Below are 20,410 nucleotides of genomic sequence, written 5' to 3'. Positions count from 1 at the left end.
TCATCTTCACCCTCCAATTTTCCATTTAAAGACATTTATTTCTAGTTTTCTGAAAATTCATACGATCTGCTCCTGCCTTGTCAATCTGCTTTTTTTTTTCCCCCTTTAATAAAACACACATCTCGCTTCCCTCCTCCAACCATCTTACCACAACCCTCCCAAACTCTAAGTTAACGATGACATCTCAGAATCTTCTGCTGTTGTGCAATTTTGACACTGCTCTGTCTCCAGCTTCCTGCCTTCATCATCACATGTAAGCACTCAGTAAATCCTGTTACTTCTTTCTATTCATTGTTCCTACAAAAACATTGATTTTAACTGCATAAATCAGCAGCAAACCATTGCTGCTAATTCTCAATCTCAAGAGCAGATATTTCAACATTATCTCCCTCTGATTTTATGTTCTCCACTTTCTTCAGTGATTTAAGTTAATTCCATTTGAAACAGTTCTTTCTTCACCTCAAACACACAAATCCTTTTTGATTACAGTACTCTACAGCAGTTCTCTGTACCCATAAGCAATTCCCAGGTTGAATTGAAACATTTCATCATCCCCTTTGCTTTGAATGAATAACAAACATTGCTCACAGCTCCCCTTCACATAATGAGAACACGGATGCTCCATCAGTTAGAAAATGTGCATCTTTGTTTGCTCTGCGCTGTTCATTTAGACCCTGAATCCATCAGGGATGTTTACTCATGTTTCATAGCACAGAAACAAAATGCCATAAAATTGTCTCTTAAATACATTAATATGTCGCTTTTTTCCTTGCATAAAATCAATGGCTTCTAAAACCTTATGAAGAATGTTAACTATGTAACTACATCCAAAGTCCCAAAGATACTTAAATGGTAGTTTGACTCGTGTTTCAAAATACTGATCTATGGAAAGTCTGTACAAACCTAGAACAGTGGATATTTCCATAGAAGATTGAGAGCTCTACACATTATCACACTGAAATGGATAAAAATCCCTTTGTGTTGCCTCAAAAATAACAATTTGTGCAGCAGACTTCCAGCAAGGCAGTATTTCTCCCCACTGTTTCTTTCGAATGGACGCCATAAACACAGCTGCCATTCAAGACAGAAAATAAAAAAAATGGACAAATCTATCTGCTCAGTGCTCCTGAAGATGCCAGAATCATCCCGCCTGTCAGACTGCTTTCATGCCCGCACAGTCATGTAATCATCAACGGCACTACTGTTGATTTTCTTCACCCTTCCATGCCAAAGGTGTGGCAGGATTTTTCTGACTGATGGAGCCAACTGGGGAATTTCATTAAGAGGACTGATTTTCTTACAAACAAATTATTTCATTTCCTTTGAAAGGAAGGAGAAAAGGTGAAGACGAACCCTGAAATAAAGAAAGGTTAATTTTTTTGTAATTCAGTCAACGTCCATTTTTGTTCCTTGTCAAATATAATCTACATCATTTTATAAATTTATGTTCTTGCAAAACCATTCTATAGTGGTACTATGATTTCTCAGCAGCAGGACGGAAAGCATCTTTTAGTTGGAAAAAAATGGAATAAGACAGTCACAGCAATATCTTACTTCCAAAGACTGGAACAAAACCAAAACCAGAAGAGCCTCAGCAATATCCTACTGAAATACTAGTCTGTTTGAATTCCACAGGAAAATAAAAGATATTACTTATCACACAGAGTACTTCAAACCTTAAAATCATAAATGCAACTCCTAATGATTTCAATATCAGAATTTACAAAAACAAGTAGCAAATTGTTAACAGGTCTAGGAAAACCCCAAAGAAAAACAAATATGTATGTATTTCTTCAAATATTATTTATCATTCTTGTAAGCAGAACTAGTAGGACTCCTGCCCCAGTAAGCACAAAATGGCCTCATAAAAATCAAGCAGGGGAAGACATATTTATAATTAGCCAGAACATTTTTTTTAATCAGCTAATGTTTCACAACTAATGAATTACTGCTGAGAAATACAGGATGCCACCCTGCTGGTCCTGGGCTTTATTGAGTGGCAGCAGCTCCTCACCTGAAGGCTCCTTACAGCCTGCATGAACACTTTACCAATGCCAATTACATTTTTTTTTCTTTTCTTTTTTTTTTTTTTTTTTTCCTTTTGCTGACATTTCTACACTGATTCTGCATTACTGACTGCTGTAAAAAATCGTCAGCGCATATGGTCAGATCGTGTTCTTCAGCCTGGCTGAAACATTTTTATTCCCACGCTTTCAGCTTGAAATGAGAAAGACACAAATCTGTATTCAAAGCTGAAGTTTGTCATTACTGTTATTTTGTTAGATTTCGAATGGATGGCTCAAAGGGACATCATGTAAATACTATCTATGCCTTCTGTTGCCCAATCAGAGGATGCAGAGAGACCATTCCGGAAATCGAAACGAAACGTAGGGGGAAAAAAAAAAGAAAGAAAAAAAGGAAGAAAAGGAAGAAAAGGAAGAAAAGGAAGAAAAGGAAGAAAAGGAAGAAAAGGAAGAAAAGGAAGAAAAGGAAGAAAAAACCCAACCACCTCCCGAAACCGATCAGCTGCGGCCCCGTAAAGCCTCAGCCACAGCTTAACAGCATCCCGGAGCGCCGCTCCCAGCACCACCCCGCGGAAGCCGCGTGCCGGCCGAGGCCGCCGCCCGCTCCGCAGCACTCCCGCACTTCAGCGCGGCGCCGCTCCCAGCTCCAGGCTGACTCAGCACCGCCGGGCGCTACGCAGCCGCGGGCGGCCCGACTCCGGGCAGGGCCTGCTCTCCCTCCCAGGCCACGGTTCCCACGCGGGGCCCTCGGCCAGGCTGTCAGCGGCCGCCGCCCGCAGGTCAGCTCGCGCCTCCCGGCCGCTACGGGCCCCTCGCCATCCGAACGTCGGGCTGCCCGCACCGCACCGCACCGCGCCGCACCGCACCGCACTCCGCGGCCCGCCCGCCCTGCCCCGCTCACCGCCCGGCCGCGAGCGAGCTCCTTCCTGCTTCCCTCCCGCCGCGCTGCGAACTGAAGCGGCCGCTCCTCCCCGGGCAAGGACACCCGGGGCACGACGCGCCGGCCACCGCCATCGCCCGATCGCGCAGCCAATGACGGCGCGCCGGCACGCCCGGCCCGCGGCGCGTCACCCTCTGCGTCGCCAGGGCAACCGCCCTGCGAACGCCGTACAGCGCGGAGCTCGATCAGGAGCGGGGAACACGCCATCTCGCCATGGGCCGCCCGCCAATAGGACAGCGTGCTGTCCTCTTCGCGTCCTCTGATTGGACAGCGGGATGAGACCTATTTACATACGGCGATCGAGCGAGTGGTCCGCCCCGCCCCCGCGGGGCCCTGAGGCTGGAAGCGGGCGCCGCTTCGTCGTTCTGACGGCGGGCACGGCGGGCACAGCGGCCGCGGGCCCTCGGGTCTGCAGCGCTCACCGCTTACCGGTCCCGCGCAGCTGCGGCCCAGCCCCTGGGACCAGCGCGTTAGAAACAGCGCGGTGATCCGCTGCGCTCCCGTCTGTGGAGAACGGCAATGCCCCTCAGTGTTCGGAACGCGGGGCGCGCGTTTGTGCCTGCCCCTGCTCCCATTAGCTATGGGTGCTCAGTTTGTCAGACCTATGGGTCCCGTTTGCCACCTCGCTCCCATCGTCCTAGCTCTGCTCCCGCGTGGCCAGGCCTGAGCGATTTTAGCTCTATGTGTAAGGCCAGGTCGTGGACTGCAAGGTTTTGCTGCAGACAAGTCTCACACTAGATTTCCCGAAGCTTGCATGCAGCATTCTGTTTAGAAATAGCTTTGTGTGGTACTCTGCTATAAAAGCACTACTGTAATCCCGAAAAAGAATGCGCTGACGAAGGGTTGCTTGAGGACTACACCCAAAGCAGGTCTTATCAGCGAGGAAATCATTGTTGCCAGCTCAGTCCTCTAACATGTAAATACACCGTTTGTTGCCATCCTCCCTTTGATGTACGTAAATCCCGGTGACTGCTGTGTAACCGCTCCCCCGCTGGCTTTCCTCAGAACGCACGGTTTCCTCGGTATCTCACCTTTGTTACCTGGAAAGTAAAACATTGCCACCGTGCTTCCTGCAGTAATTTGGCAATGTGCGCTGCAATTGCAATAATTGCGAGTGGATATGACTAAGTCAAAACAAAGCAGCAATTTGTACCTACTTCAAATAATTATATATGATTGATGCCTAATTTAAGATGACCATTAAATCTGCCTCTGTTTCCTACACTTTTTCTGGAGTAGTGCTAGTTGGTTATTGGTTTTTCATGTGCGTCTGTTTGTTTTTACTATTCTGTGACTCTAATATATCACAACATTTCAAAATTAACCAAAATGCTAATTTTATTATCAAGCCCACTGGGAGCAGGAGTCCAGTACTCTAGTTTGGAAATCACAGTCTCTGTGCACAGGTAGCATAGGGCTTCCTGCCGTGAGCTCTCTCTGACCAGCCTCACACTGGCAGCACTATGGATCAGCCACATCCCCATTCCTGCACGGGTGGGTGTTACGGTGAATGCAGTTTGACTTTGCCTGCCTCTCACAAGGGCTTCCCCTGGATGGACTCACAAACATTTAAAAAGAATAGATGAGTTACTGTAGTGATAGATGTAACAGGCTCCAGGCTGCCATGAATAAATTCACGAGCTGCAGTAATGCTAATACACGATGGTAGTTGTAGCAAGATGCAGACCAGCCTGAGCGTTCTTCACCCAGCGGGTGGCACAGTGCTTACCAAAGAGGTGTCCTTGTCTTGGTGGAGGAGGAACACAGCTTCACATCCCTTACCTTCCTGTTCTCCTTCAGGCTATTTTTCTTTCTCTTCCCTACTTCGCTCCTCCACTGCCTTACACCTTAAGCCCTATGTTTTCCTCCCTGGGGTGAGGTTTAACTTCATTTGAGCGTAGAGTCAAATACTACAGTCATGTATCCTTAGCATGTTCTCCTTAGAGCTCATGAGCATATTGAAGGGTGTTAAAATTAATATCAATTTCATGGCTAAAGAAGTAAAACATCTCAGTCTGACGCCTTTAAGACTCAGTTCTGACATGCTGCTTGTTCGCACAACCTTTAGCCTATACACGCCCATGTGGCCCAGCCCCGCCTATCCTGCAGCTGCTCTCAGTCCTTGCAGAGCCCTACACCACCATGGCAGCAGCTCTGCCCCATAAGCAGCCTGGCCTCTTAATGCTCACTCAATGCTCACAGTGTGATCAGCATTGTCTCACTGAAATTGGGACACAGGGAGAGCTCAGTGCAGTGCTAACTCAAGTTGTGGCAAAAAAAAAAAAAAAAAAAATTGCATGCGTTGTGGTACATTGGCTAAGCACAGTCCTGCAAATAGGGAAAAATATGCAGCCGTGCTTTCCATTTTGATAAAGATTTATCCGTTTATGTTTACAACTCCATTCTCAGTTTATACGAATACATTACCTGAGAGTTTTCAAATGGAATGTATAGAGTTGCAGTCAGATATTCAACCTCCCAAAAATTGATCACATCTGTTTACCAGCCTTTTATAAGCACTCCCTTGGCAAATTAAAAATTAAAATAAGCTCTGTTGCTTATAACACAATGACAACATCATATATTTCAAAATGCCTGCTTCAGAAGTAATGCCTCCTGTTTCATGATGCTGGTGGTATGGCAGCAGAGGTTGAACCTTCTTGCCAATATTCCGTTACATGTTGTTGTGTGACAGCTGGCAGCAGAGGAGCAGTCTGACAAAACGATATCTGACATGGAAGTGCGCATGAAGCAATGGTATAGAATTGAATTCCTCCATGCAGAAAAATTGGCACCTTGTGATATTCACTAATGCTTGCTGAACCAAACAGTAGTTGTGAGCACATCAAGGCAGTGAGTGGTTGCGTTTTGGCAGTGGCAACAGCAACTTCCGCTGGTGCTGATTTTATGAGCATGACATGCATATTCTTGTTCATTGCTGATGAAAATGAATCATTAATGGTGGTGACTGTAGAAAAAGAACGTTCTGTAGTTGATGATGTAATTGATCTATTGAACAGTGTTCTTTGTATCTATTCGAGTTTCTGTGGAAATAAATAGAAGGCATTACTTTTGGAGTGACCTACATAATTCAATTTGTATGTACTCTGTGCTACCCTGGCAAACCAAAGGGTTGGACACCCATGCCTTAGCTCAAACAAACAACCATCCTGTGCCACAAGGCTTCCTTGTTCAGCTGCTTTTCATGCTGACCTCACAAGGTTTACAGAAGAAGTAACCAGGCACCAGTGTTTTTAATACCTAATGTAAAAAACACACGTTGTCCAACTCATGACTACAGTCAATCAATTCAAGATCCAAGTTGTGTTTGCATGAAGTCACACATGGACCTATCTGAACAATGCCTGCTGGTAGCAGTATACCCTTGTGAACTAAATCCATGAGACAGGAAGATCCCCAAATGATCACACTCTGTCATCTCATTTTTCTACTGTTTCACTGGCCGTAGTAGGGACAGCAAACCATGTTCCAGATCTAAATATCTTGTTTCAGAGCCACTGAAAGATTAGGAGCCAAACTACAGCAGCCTTTCTGTTCCTCATACTCCTCTTAGCCAGACACTACATTGGGAGCCACATTTCCCTGAGATCCCAGTCTACATAAATAGGGTCAGACTGCTGTACATGGCCTGGCTGTTGGAATGGCCTCAGTTCTGTTATTAATAATTTGTTAGCTTCAGCTGGGACAGAGGTTTTTTTTCTCCTCAACAGCTGGTATGATACTGTGTTTTGGTTTTACGAGAAAGACAACGTGGATAAATACACCAATGTTTCTAGTTGTTGCTGAGAAGAGTTGTGAAGAGCCTGTTGCTCTGTTGCTAAGCAGAGTTGTACAAAGCCAAGGCAGTTTCAGTTTCTCAGCTCCTATCAGCAAAGGGCTGGGGGAAGAGAGGAGGGGCAAGAAGCTGGGAGGGGACAGAATCAGGACAGCTGACTTAATCTGGCCAAAGGGATATTCCATACCATATGACAACATGTAGAAGGACTTTTGAAAGGAATTGGAATTCTTTCTCTTCCTTTTCTGCTTCTTAGGGGCTAACTGGGCATCATTCGACAGGTGGTGAGCAATTGCTTGTGCATTACTTGTTATATACATTCACACATATATATTTGTAATAATTACTATACTTTTCCTTTTCTCTTAGTTTTATCTCAACTCATAAGTTCTACTTGGTGTACTTTGTGCCAGTTCTTTTTTTTTTTCTATGCCACTGTGAAGGGGGAAGAGTGAGCAAACAACTACATGGTGCTTAGCCACCTGCCAGGTGAAACCACAATATAATTCTAACACATTCTCATGCTATTCATTCCATTCACACCATTTTCCTTTCTTATGTGAATTATTTAAGAGGTGAGCAGTAACAGAAAAAATTAGTTATGTGTGTACATCAATAACCTAGAGCTCCAAGCAGCTGTTGGAATTCATTTTTGATAGGTGGTTTCTGTGCATGTTCTGTTCCTTCTGGGGTATCTGAAGCAATTTCTAGTCTTGAGGTTATTAATTTTTCTTATACACCATCCATAATATGTTTGACTTCTGCTGAATTGTTTCCTTCTATCAGTATATCGTTGATGCATGCATAGATGGTAACTTGTGGTGGCTACAGGTTTCTGCTAAAATCTTCACCAAGGCATCAGTGGGAAATGGTATAGAAATTCGTATACCTCTAGGCAGCCTGTTTAAAATGTACAGTATTCCTTTCAAAGTAAAGGCAAGTTTGGCTGTGTAGTGTTTCCAAAGTGGAAACACAAAAAGCACATCCTTTTCATTAAGGGATGTCATCCATGTGTGAGATGTTTCCCAAATTTGAGTTTTTAATTCTGCAGTATTTTGCACACTTAGGGCATTAGATTGCTTATAATCAAACATAAGCCACCACCATCTGTTCAGCTTTTTCACCAGACAGTTGAGTTATGCAGGGAAAACGAGTGATAATGTTCCTTTTTCCCAAGTCCCTGTAGATATCTGTAAATGTGGCCACTGGCAAGGGGCTCTGAATCACAACAGCAATTTTTGATGGAGCAGGGGCTCAGACATATCTAACATCTATAGCATTAGGCTCATCCTCTCCCCCATTAACAGCAAAACTCCAGGCTGAATCAAGTTTCCACGTTCTGACACACTACAGAGCAAATCCTAAAACATTAGGTCAGTGCAATCTTCCCAGGAGCCACAGAGTGATTTTTGCTGTGAGGCAATCCTTTATGACCAGACCAATCCTTGTAAATCTGACTTTATGGAGACAAGGCCTCATGTTCAAGAAAATTTGTAAAAATTCTTCTTGGTCCTCTTGGTATAGAAATAATAGGTTCGATTTTGATAAACAGTTACACATGTATGAGTCACGGGGTAAGATCAAAATCCAAATTTTCCACTGGTTCATGGATGTCATCACCAGATGTTCCCATCATGTACTGGAACTGGCAGAATGTGTTAATCTGTGGAATTGTTTAGCCAAGACTGAGAATGCAGTCTGGCTTAGTAAAATATTTAATTTTTCCTTCTTTCAGCTGACGCTAACAGCATTTTAAGTTCCCTAAGTTCTGTTTTTAGACTCATAGATTCATAGAATGGCTTGGGTTGCCATAAGGTTAAGGGATTAGGCCATGGGCAGGGTTGTCAGCCATCAGATCAAGCTGCTGTGGGCTCCATCCAACATGGCCTTGAAAACTTCTGGGGGGGGGGACCCACAGTTTCTCTGGGCAAGCTGTTCCACTGCCCTCTGAGAGAAAAGTTTCCTCCAAACATCTAACCTAAATCTCCCGTCTTATAGATTAAAACTGTTCCCCCATTTTCTATCACTATTAGACCATGTAAAACGTCAGTCCTCATGCTTGTAAGCTCCCTTCAATACTGGGAGGCTGCGATGAGGTCGCCAAAGAGCCTTTTCTTCTCCAAGCTAAGCAATCCCAACTCCCTCAACCTCTCTTCATAGAAGCGCTGCTCCAACAGCTTCACATCCTTCCTGTGCTGGAGGCTCAAGACTTGGAACAGTTCTCCAGGTAGAGCCTCACGAATCAGAGTAGAAGAAGACAATCACTTCCCTCTCCCTGCTGGCCATCCCTCTTTTTAGGTTTTGGTTTTCAATCATGAGAGTATCTAATTGTGTCTCTAGTTTCTCTCAGTTTCCCTCTTTCAACAATTAATAGAATGTTGTATGAAAACACCACACTGAGAGGCAATCCTGAGGCAGTGTTGAGATATTCTTCTGATGCTACTAAAGGTGGTCAGAGGGCTACGTATGAGAGTGCACCTACAAATTCTGTGTAAATATATTCAACATTGAGACTGTCAGGAATTTTTTTTTTCTCAAGAAGGCTTGCCCAGTTATTTTTATAGCAAAAAGAGACACAGGAGGGTCTTTAGCTTTCTTTGTTCAAATAAATAATCTACTAGGGGCACTTCCCCACTGGGTCTCTCAACCTACCAGAGGTATTTCCCAACCGTATTGTCCCTTCTCCTTTCCTCTGACTAAAGTGCCTGGAGATTACAGTCTTACCAGTCCACCTAATACATGTTCCCCCATGTATGTGAGCTACCCTCTGTATCACACATCATATGTATAATTAGCTCTAACTATATGCTGCCCAAGGTGGAGAACTTAATATTAGCCTATTAACCCCATGCAGTAAGTCCAGAGTTCACATGCTCAAGTTGTCAGTTGACCTTTATAAGTGAAGCCTTATTTGGTGAGTTTACAGCCATCGTACGGAGAGGAATTTGCAAGCCTCTGCTCAACTTGTCTGCGAGGACTCATTGTTTGCAAGCTTCTTCTGTCTCAAGACTGATAATATTATTTTGTGTTTCAAACACACTCCTAGTCTTGACGCCATAAGCAAATCATCATGCTCAGGAAAGAAGGTTCAGTTAGCTCCTTATAGGCAGCCACAGAAGCAGAGAAATGAGGGCAAAGAATTTTGGGCGGACACACAGCTGAGGGCTCTAGAGAAGAGTGTATGTGGCAGAAGCCCGAGGCCCACCACCACAGGTAGGCCAATGCTAGTCTTACTGAAAGACCATGGGGAGCAAAATCCCTTTACAAAGGGCGAGCCGCTCCTCCTGCGCCTCTTCAGCCCGACTAACGGCTTCTGTCTTAACGTTCCCGCTCATTCCTCCTCAGCGCACACAAAATGTCCACCGCCGCTGTGGAGGAACGGACCACGGCGGGGCTTTGGCGGGAAAGCACGGGAAAGGGAGGAGGACGTGAGCGGGAAGGAGAGAAGGGGCAGGACAAGTGAGGAGCAGGGGAGGGGCAGGACCAGTGAGGATTGAGGGGCGGGGGGAGTACAGGAGACAAAAGGAGAGAAGGGGGAAGTGGGACGGTAGCGCAATGTCGGATCGGTGTGGCTTTGTTGTCTGCGATGAGAGCGGCGCGTGGGGCTCCGCGGCGAGAAGCGATGCGGAGGAGGAGGAGCAGCTCAGCAGCTTGAGGTGGTAACGCGCGAGCGGTGCGCTCCGTGCCGCGCTGAGGCGAGGCCGCAGGTCTGGGTCAAGGCAGCGGGCACCCGGCAGCCCAGCGCAGAAGCGGCATGACTTGAACTTTATTTGGTGGCTGTGTGGTGCCGGGGAGTTTTTCCGTCCTCTTCTTGGGCCGCTTTTTTACACTGGGACTAGGTGGTTCCTCGCCCTACAGTTGCACCCTTCGGTCTTACCTACACAGGTAACGTGTGAGTCAGTGGAGGTGTGAGAATCCTGCTCAATAGGAAACAAACAAACAAAAAACCCAGCAAATACGATCGCTGCTGTTACTTCTCTGCTGCTTTTAATGGCGTTTTCACGGTGCTTTCTTTCGTATTCTTTAAGGTATTGCAATTGGAACTGCCCCTGTTCCAAATTGCTGTTCCAAACTGTTCTGTTTGCGTTTACCTTGAGTGCGGCTGTTGTCAGGTGTACCGTCAGTGGCGTGCAGTGAGAAGGGACGGCAGGACGGGCGGTCTGGGTTTCTTTGTGGGACGCTGTGCCGCTCTTTCGGACTGGCTTTCATGCTGGCCGGAGGCTGTCGGTACCCAAACAAAGGCAGCTGACAGGATTAGCGTCCTCGAGTTTATATGAGTGAAGAGAAGATAATGCAGTGGTTTGACTTTTTTTTTTTTTTTTTTTTTTTTTTTTTTTTTTTTTTTTTTTTTTAAGGCTATCTCTCGTTAACACCAGCATGACTTTAACCACTGAAATAGGAGGTAAGACAGATTCTTTTCTCGGTCTTTTTTCTTAGTTGTTCTTCTCAGCAAACCATTTCTGTGGATGTTGCCAGAGTTCATAACACCAACAATTAAATATTAGAATCATAGCATCATTAGGATTGGAACACCTCTAGGATCATGTACTCTAACCATTCACCTACCACTAATACTGTCTACTAAACCGTGTCACAGAATCACAGAATCACCCGGGTTGGAAGGGACCTCAAGGATCATGTAGTTCCAACCCCCCTGCCTAGCAGGGCCACCAAACATACACATTTAGATCAGGTTGCCCAGGACCCCGTCCAACCTGGCCTTGGACACGTCCAAGGACGGGGCATCCACAACCTCCCTGGGCAGCCCGTTCCAGGGCCTAACCACTCTCCTTGTAAAGAACTTCCCCCTAACATCCAACCTAAATCTTCCCTCCTTCAACTTGGATCCATTTCCCCTAGTCCTGCTATTGTCAGCCCTTTTGAAGAGTTTACTCCCCTTCTGGGTGTAGGTTCCCTTCAGGTACTGATAGGCTGCAATGAGGTCGCCCCGCAGCCTTCTCTTCTCCAGGCTGAACAAGCCCAACTCCCTCAGCCTGTCCTCATAGGGGAGGTGCTCCAGCCCCCTGATCATCTTAGTCGCCCTCCTCTGGACCCTTTCCAAAATCTCCATGTCTTTCTTGTACTGAGGGCTCCACACCTGGACACAGTACTCCAGATGGGGCCTCACAAGGGCCAAGTAGAGAGGGACAATCACCTCCCTGTCCCTGCTGACCACCCCTCTCCTGATGGAGCCCAGGATCCCATTTGCCTTTCGAGCTGCCAGAGCGCACTGCTGGCTCATGTTAAGTCTCTCGTCCATCAGGACCCCCAGGTCCTTCTCTGCCGAGCTGCTCTCAAGGACCACTCCTCCCTAGGTACTGCATCTGCTCTTTGCTTAAGCACCTCCAGGGATGGTGATTCCACTGCCTCCCTGACAGTGTGTTCCAGTACCTTACCACTCTATCTGAGAAGAAATTCTTCTCAATATCGAACCTGAACTTCTCCTGGCACAACTTGAGGCTTTTCCCAATTGTTCAATCACTGTTGGAAGAATCTGCCCCCCAGTGCACCACAAACTCATTCCAGGACATTGTAGGGTGATAAGGAGCCTCCTTCTGACTGAATAATTCCAATTCCCTCAACCATTTCTTGTGGACTTGTGCTCCAGACCCTTCACAGCTTCGCTGTCCTTCTCTAGATGAGCTCTAAGGTCTCAAAGTCCTTTTTGAGAGGGGTCCAAAAGTAACACAGTATTCAAAGTGTGGCCTCACCAGAGCTCAGTACTGAGGGATGATGCCCTCCCTGCTCTTGCTGGCTTCTAGGATGCCATTTGCTTTCTTGGCTGCCTGGGCACACTGCTGGCTCATGTTTGAGTATCAACCAACACCTCTATCCAATTTCATGAACTGCAAGTGAATGAAATATGTGTTTTTAGTTAGTAGTTTAGAGAAAAAATGGGCACACTTCCAGTGTTTTAAAAATTGTTTTGCACTTAATTTCTGTTTTTTCTAAGTGAGGATGTCTTGCTTAAGGACTATATGAAATGTTATTTTCATTCTGATACACAGTACTTGAACTGAAAGATGTAGATGAAATATACATCCGTGTAATAGACATGTAGTCATATGTAACCGCAGTAGCATATATTATTATTGAATAAATCTGTAAGATTGTTAAATATATCTGTTCTCTTCAGATACTTAACTCCATTATTATTTTAAATATAAATACGTGCACTTTCATTTAAAATTTTAAAATATTCCTTAATTCCCTTGAAAGAGATTGCATGAAGGAGAGGGTAGTAGTTAATAATACACAATAATTTTATTGTAACCTCCTTGGCTCCTTTGCAGACTTCTTTTAATTTCCTTCTGTTTTATTCTAACAGTCTAATAGCTCCAAGTGACACAAATTGTTCTTAGTTTTCTTTAGGTTTCTTTTTATTTATCTTTTTGCCAATTTAAAGACCTGAATGTATTCAAAAGCATCTTTATTTAAAATCAGCTTACTCAATTAGTATACTTTTTATCTGCAATCCATTGAAATTTGAGGAAACTTTTCCTATTGCTATCATCTCCTGAAGCAGAACCTTTCATAGTTATGAAGAACTTGGCATCATTCGGTAAAGATCATTTAAGATGTGCTTATCTGACTCATTCTTCAGTTTGTGGGAGTGAGGATGTCTCTGTTTTGCCGACGGACTAGGTCAGCATGAAGGACACAGACACCAAGTTGAAGAAGTATTTATCTTTACTTGCATTTAAAGCAATGAAATATTAAGTGAAATGAGGCAGAATAAAGCAAAACAAAGTAATGCACCTGATCATTACTTTGGAATGTCATCTATAGTGATTAGGAAAGAGCCACATCAATTGCCCTTAATTCTTTACCATCATCCAGATCTGCAATTGCTGGGGAGCACAGGCTACACTGGAGATGTGGAGAAGCTTTCCTGGCAGCTTGGAGGACCTATGTGATGTGTCCATCCATAGGTGATGAGGTTGCCAAAGTTACTACAAGAGGATCCAGCTTTTGTATTATTGAATAAACAAACTTACATAATGTGAAGGGTGGAAACATCTGGCTTAATTCTCTGTGGTAAAAAGATATGATCGACTTTGTGTTTTGATTTTTTTTTTTTTTTTTTTTTTTTTTTTTGAGTTGCATGTCTGATTGTGACTCTGTACATTCTGTTTGAAAATTCTCAGGTAATATATATATGTTGACTGAAAATGAAGTTGCAAACATAAATTGAAAGCTGCAGGATGAGATGAACTGAGCCACGTGCAGCTTGTGGGTTAGGCATGCCTGCCAAAGACATTAATTTTGAGTACTTCTCAGTGTATTGTAGTTTTATAGCCTAAGGTCCGAACTTGAAAGTTTCTTTTTTTTTTTTTTTTCCCAAGAGTTTTCTCTCTGTTTATTTTTTTAAGAAGTACAAATAATTTTGGTCAAATTGCTTTATTTCTGATTTTTCCAATGTTGTAGTTTCAAGACTTAGTTAGGGACATAAACCACTTATATTTATTCAGCATCAAATAATTTGATACATGTAGAAATGTGTGGAACAATAGGACAGAAAATCACCTTTAATTATATGCTGTACTTTTTTTCCCCTAGGAGTTTTTTCTCCAGAAATCAACTGTATAGCTCCTAATCCTTCATATGAAAACCAGGTATATCAGTTTTCTACAGAAATTGTACATTTCCTGTTGTAAATACGTAGCTATTAATTATTAATGACATAATTGAACCTTCCATTCTTTTTTTGTGTGTGTGAAAGAGCCCAGTGGCTTGCGAAAGAAGTGAATACTATGGGAAAAGAATGTTCTGTGTAGCACATTCTCTCCAGTAATGTATCAAAGTCTGGTCCCTGATATTTCATGATGATACAACCTTTCAAATTTTAGAAACAAGTGTAATGAGAAGGTGAAGATGTTGCCGAGCCCCAAGGTTTTATTACATTCTTTTCAGGTTCTGAAATAGAAAAATCTGGGTTAACCATGTTTGAATACTCATAAGATTAGCTGTGATCCAGTGTTGGGATAATCCTTTCTTTATAAAGAAGGAGATAATAAACTGAAATGCATAACAATGTCTGTTTGCACAATGATGGGGTAGTCTATGTGTAATTCTGTGTTCCACGATCTGCTAATTAGCTTAGTTTTTAATAAATTTGGCATGGATGGTAGTCAGCTTATTAAATGTTGTTCTATTAAGCAATCAGTTTTTCACCTGTGTATGACATCCTTAATATAGCTTTAGGAGGATCAGCTCCATCATCTTCCCAGTCACAGATGTGAAGTTCAGCGGCCTGTAGTTTTCCAGGTCTTTGTCCATTTTTTGAAACCAATTAGCCAATGTTAATTTCAGTGAGGGATTCTTCCAAGTCTGAAAAGGACAAACTTGCTTTCCCTATCAGGAGTATCAGAAAAGCAAATAACCCCGAAGTACTCTAGCAAATAGTTTTTGTAATTCTTACAAGTTTTTAATACTTCTTTTTGTGAGATGTATTTAACATTCCATTGGCAGCTTGGCTATCCACAGCATGGTATCAGTATCAAATTTAAATCTTTTCTGAGGGCTTGGAAGAATGATATTTAGCTGTCATTCCTCATCATTATTGGTACTTGCATGTGTAGAACCAGTCTTTTTGTTATGTGTCTTTTCTAATCCCAGTGCTGCTCGCATTAGAGTTTGCTGTTGACAGGTAAAAGAGAAAATGACTTTTGAGAAACCTTTTCTCTGATTTGTCACATTTTAAATGGAAATGATTCTGTTCCATGTAAGCCTATCTAATTGAGTATTACAAGGTGCTGCATGTTTTCCATGTCATCTGTTTTTACTGCTTCCTGTTCCAGCATTAGTGCTTGTTTGACCACTGTTCTAAATAACAGTAGGAACAGTAGCTGTTAGGTGTTGTTCATCAATTTTTTTTCAAGTTGGTTTAGCCAGATTATACTTTCAAAGCAGCTCCACAGAAGATATGATAGTGCCAATACAGCATGAGAAAGTGTGGAAATAATGCTATAATCTCAGCCTTATATCTGCTGGCAGCGATGTAAGACTAATTTAGGTAAACTGAATACAACCTGAATGTTATGAATGTAACTCAAAAGTAATACTAATTATTTTAGTCATTACCTTTTGGCAAACAGGTTTTTTTTGTCCTTAAAATAAAGTAAACTTTGGAGGGAAGGAGGAGTTACCCCACCCCCACATCTTTTGGAAACTGTAGCCAAAATTTCAATAATGTATTATGTGAAACATGGGAGTATTCTGAGCACGGGTTCTTTGTAACCACTTATATCAACATGCAGTGGTCAAACATTCCCTCCATTCCTCCTTCATCCTTTTTTCTTCCAGCACATTCCTGTCATGGCTTTTGTGGTCACAGAGGTCTGAGCAGTCGTGTTCCTGAGCTTATTTATCTCTGACTGACAGAGGGAGAGCAAGCATGAAGAGGTTCTTAGAGCATTTGCCACTATATCATGTCTTTATGCTGCTGTCTGCAGCCTCTCCATGGTTGTCTCCTACTATTGGCCTTTTGAGGCAGAAGGCTATCTTTGTGCTTTTTGATTTTGTTTCAGATCATCCCTGAGCAGGTCATTGCTTTCAGGTCCATAGATACTTGACAAGGAGATTCCAATTGAAATCAGATGTATTGCTGTGTCTGTAGTAAAAAAAAAAAATTAGCTGGTGTCAGCAGTTCCTGTTACTATGTCATGGGCCGTTATAAGAATGTCTGCAGGTCTGAAGATGTTATCTGGAAGGTCTCAGAGAAATTAAGATCTTAGTGATAAATGGAATCCTTGCTGTCATCTGCAGGTTCTTTAGAAAATGTCTGTTAACTTGCAATAAAATCCCAGTTTCAGTATTTCTTTCTGAAACCTATACAACTAACCAATATCCAACTACAGTAGTGGGGGTTAGCAAATGAAACACTCCCATTTTGCAGGGCTGAGCAAAAAATGCCTGTGCCTCTGAAGAACAGCCAGGTGAAGTACACTGAGAAGATTTCCAGAGGCTATTTTGGTAGCCTGTAGTAGGAAGACCAGAATTGGTTACTATGAACTGTACTTTTTCCCTACTGACTGATGTTGGCACTGTCAAGGTACAGAAAGAAAAGATCTTGCGATGAAACTTATGACCACCACAAGCTTCTATTGTTTTGAAAAAAGGGTGGGATAGATACCTTGACAACCAGCAGTGACTGGGAACACTAATTTTTGTTTATCTGCTTCTGAAAATACATGAGAAGCTCATTAATTAACGCAATCTCAACCATTCTGTGATTCTCTTTTTGCATCTCTTACGTCCCACTATACTGCAATAACTTTCAGCTCAGCATTCTCCCAGAAGCCAGGAGTGTTGATACTTCCGAAGCCTTAACTCTTGTGCTGATTCTCTGGTGTGTACTGAAAGACTGAACTTTGCAGCAGAACTTATTTCCAAAACATTCATTGATTGCTCTTCAGTATTATTCAGTCCACTTCCATTCTTTGCAACATTTGCAAGATACAATATCAATAACTTTTTAATTGTTTTCAAACATGTTTAAAAAAAGAAGTCCTTATATTAAGATTCACGAAGATATGAATGTACTGCCATCTGCTGGAAGTGATGTGCCTCTTTCCAGCTTATACAGTGGGTAGGGAGAGTTAAACTGTTAAAGCTTGGCTAAGCCTTATTTTGAGGTTTAGCTATTTGGTGCAGTGAGTTTATTAACCCACAGTTTCTATATCCGTGGTCAAATAAGGTTCTTAGATGAGACCTCTACTTGACTTCAGTTTCCTGTTTCTTCTGTGTGAGTTTCTGATTTGGAGCATGGCCGTGCTCAACTGTTAACCAGTGTATGTTTCCTGGGTGAGACTGGGGCAATGAGGTTCTGATTTGTTGCTAGAAGGTAAGCAGTTTTTGAGTCTAGATTAAGGAGCACCTTGATTTGGAATGGTACCAGATATAATGGAGAATATGAAGACCCTAAGGTAATGGGATTTGAACCAAGGCTTTCATTTCTTTTTTTTTTTTTCTTTTTTTTTTTTCTTTTTTTTTTTTTTAACCATGCTTCTGCTTAGTGGAAGAGATTTGCAGATACCATGATGGATGGTATTCAAACTTTATTAAAAATGTAATAAACTAATGCCAATGAGATACCTTTTCTCATTGTTATTCTGATGTAGTATTTCTTTGTGAAATGAATTGCATGAAGCATAGCTCTTCTGGAAGAGGAAGAGCTGAAACTGCGTCAACCATAATGGTGTTATTTTACTGTTGATCTACTGACAGAGGAGGAATCCTGCTCTTCCCTTGATTGAAAATACTGTCACTTTAGACTGTGTTTACCTGACTGGGTGCACAAAAAAGAATGCTCTTATGTAAGAATCCTGCCAGTGCTTCAGTCCATTGCCAGCTCTCTCACCCCTATTCATTCACCATCTTTTCTGTCTATTTCAACAGACAGTTGTAGATGTAGGAACTGTAGGCATTGGGCTTTGAGACAAGTGACAGGAGAGGGAAGATGCTAAAGTTATGTTTGGCAGATTTAAATTGTTTGTAGTCCTACAGGATTTTGCTAGCAGGTAGGCACTTGTGTTTAGAACGGAGGGAGGTGTAGAACACTAGTCATATATAAGTGATGGATTTCAGCTGGTGTTTGGGTGTTCAGGATCCTAACATATTAGATGCTTGTGCCTGACTGATCTTTCTCCAATAATAAAGATGTCACTTATACCTACCTTTCAGCTGGTCCATCAAACCTTATTTGTAGAAATTTACTCATGTACATACCTGCCACTGACTCTATGTACAACTTTCTGTGCTTGAAGAATTGTAAAGTGTTTCTCTTTTCCTCAATTGCTTCAAGTTTGCAAAAAAATGAGAAGTAATCTAAAACTAAATGGTTAAATAGAATGTAGCAAATACTCAAAAAGGAAAAATTACTGCATGAGTACAGTATAGGAAACAGCAGACTGAGGAAAAAAGCTTAAATCATCACACATCTGTAATATCTTACAAACTGAATATGAGTCAATTTTCTGCCCTTTCTATTTTATTATGTGAACATTCTCCAAATTCCATTACCAGCTATGTTAAAGCATGCTAACAGTACACAGTATTGCCACTTGCTGGCAGCAATAGTCTAAAAATGTACTGAAGTAAATTACCTTAAGCTTCAGTATTTATTAAGCAACATCACTTTTTTAGACAGGTAGAAAAGATATGTTTTAGGACTGCAGAAGCAGTTATAAATTGGGGGGGTTATGGGGGAATACTTATGAACTGGTATAAAAATGAAAGCAACTATAAGTAGAGAATGAACAACAGTATTTATTTCTGAAAATAGTTCTGGTTTTGTGGTTTTGTATTCAGCATGAAGACTCAAACCTGCAGTCTCCAGTGATACTTCTAAGACTTTGACCTGATGATTGTGAAGCACAAATGCTCCATAGTTTGGGATCCGCATAAATACATAATCAAAACTTATAGTATACAGTGTTCTAATAGGCATTTTTATATTGTATGTTTGTTTTGTTTTTTCTCTGACAAAAACTTGTAATGTCTTTCTTCTGAAGACTTCTAACACTACCAGGTCATTCACAAAAGCGTAAGATCTTTGATTTTATAACAATTTTAGTCTCCATTATTCTGGATTTTCACTGCTAAGGAAGTCAACAGGTGCTCTTTTGAAATTGAGGCTTCTATCTAAATCTAAATAAACTTTTAAGGTAGGCTTACAGGTCTTAGAATTTATGCAAAAACTGTGAACAAAACATGTATACCATTAACTTGTACAGTGGGTGTTAATTATGTGCTTTTTAGAAAGAGTGGTTGCATTCCTTTTTGTAAACAGTTTTTTAATGTGTAAATTTTACAGAAATTAAGTTGTGAAGATCTCTCTCCAGAGGCAATCCTGTGTCCAGATACCTTTCTGGAGGAGATAGTAACACCACAAGATGTATTTCAGCATGTTTTAGAAGATTGCCTGAGGCCCACCGTGGCTGTGATTGACACAGATAACAGCACAGAGGAACAACCTTCCAACAGTGATAACAGTCTTTCGTTGTCAGCATTTGGAAAGATTTTCATAGAATCATTGTCACTCACTGAACAGAGCTTAGGGACTGGTGAACTTGAAATCAGTGATTGGTTGAGAGTTCTTAGTGATTCTGGGAGTCCTACAGTGATATTAGAGTATCCTGATCATGTCTTTTCCAGTGACGCACCAGCAGATAAGAATGGTGATGCTCTGCTAGAAAAGCTTGTGGCAGATCTGAATTCTATGTCCGGATCTGTAGTACAGCCAGATACACCTGTAGTGCCAAGCAAGAGACAGCTTTACACCAAAGGCGAGCAGGCAAATTCAGAACATGATATTGCCAGGCAAGTGGGAGATGACTGTACACAGATAACAAGCGTGCTTGAGCCTCAGCTTCCTGTGATTCAGGTGGACAAATCAAAAACTTTAACAGGATTTAGCTTGCAGAGGACAACTTATGAGCAGGTACATATATAGTTTAATCAGTATTTGAAAGGTTATGCTTATCCGAAAATATTTTCTGCAATAGTCAAATTACTTGGATATAAAAATCTTAATAGAAAAAAACCTGGCATAGGTAATTTAAATGCTTAATATATCTTCAGTATTTTTGTTTTACAAGTTTAGAGGTGTTTTAATATGTTCATATTGCAAAAATAGCCAACCTTGGT

At 42.2% G+C, this 20,410-nt stretch overlaps 1 protein-coding gene across 1 annotated transcript in view; it reads left to right on the top strand.

Moving 5' to 3' along the window:
• Nucleotides 1–4,427: 4,427 nt before the first annotated feature.
• ANKRD31 (ankyrin repeat domain 31) overlaps nucleotides 4,428–20,410 on the top strand; it is a gene marked incomplete at both ends in the record, with an annotated part of 57,941 nt that continues 41,958 nt past the window's right edge. The window contains 4 exon segments of the mRNA XM_079548508.1: nucleotides 4,428–4,546; nucleotides 11,116–11,162; nucleotides 14,321–14,385; nucleotides 19,578–20,204. Coding sequence (XP_079404634.1) covers nucleotides 4,428–4,546; nucleotides 11,116–11,162; nucleotides 14,321–14,385; nucleotides 19,578–20,204 — 858 coding nt within the window.

This window comes from Tetrao urogallus, assembly GCF_951394365.1.
Source record: "Tetrao urogallus genome assembly, chromosome: Z".
Taxonomy (NCBI): domain Eukaryota; kingdom Metazoa; phylum Chordata; class Aves; order Galliformes; family Phasianidae; genus Tetrao; species Tetrao urogallus.
Note: the sequence above shows the minus strand (reverse complement) of the source record. Positions and strands in the feature narration are given on the sequence as shown.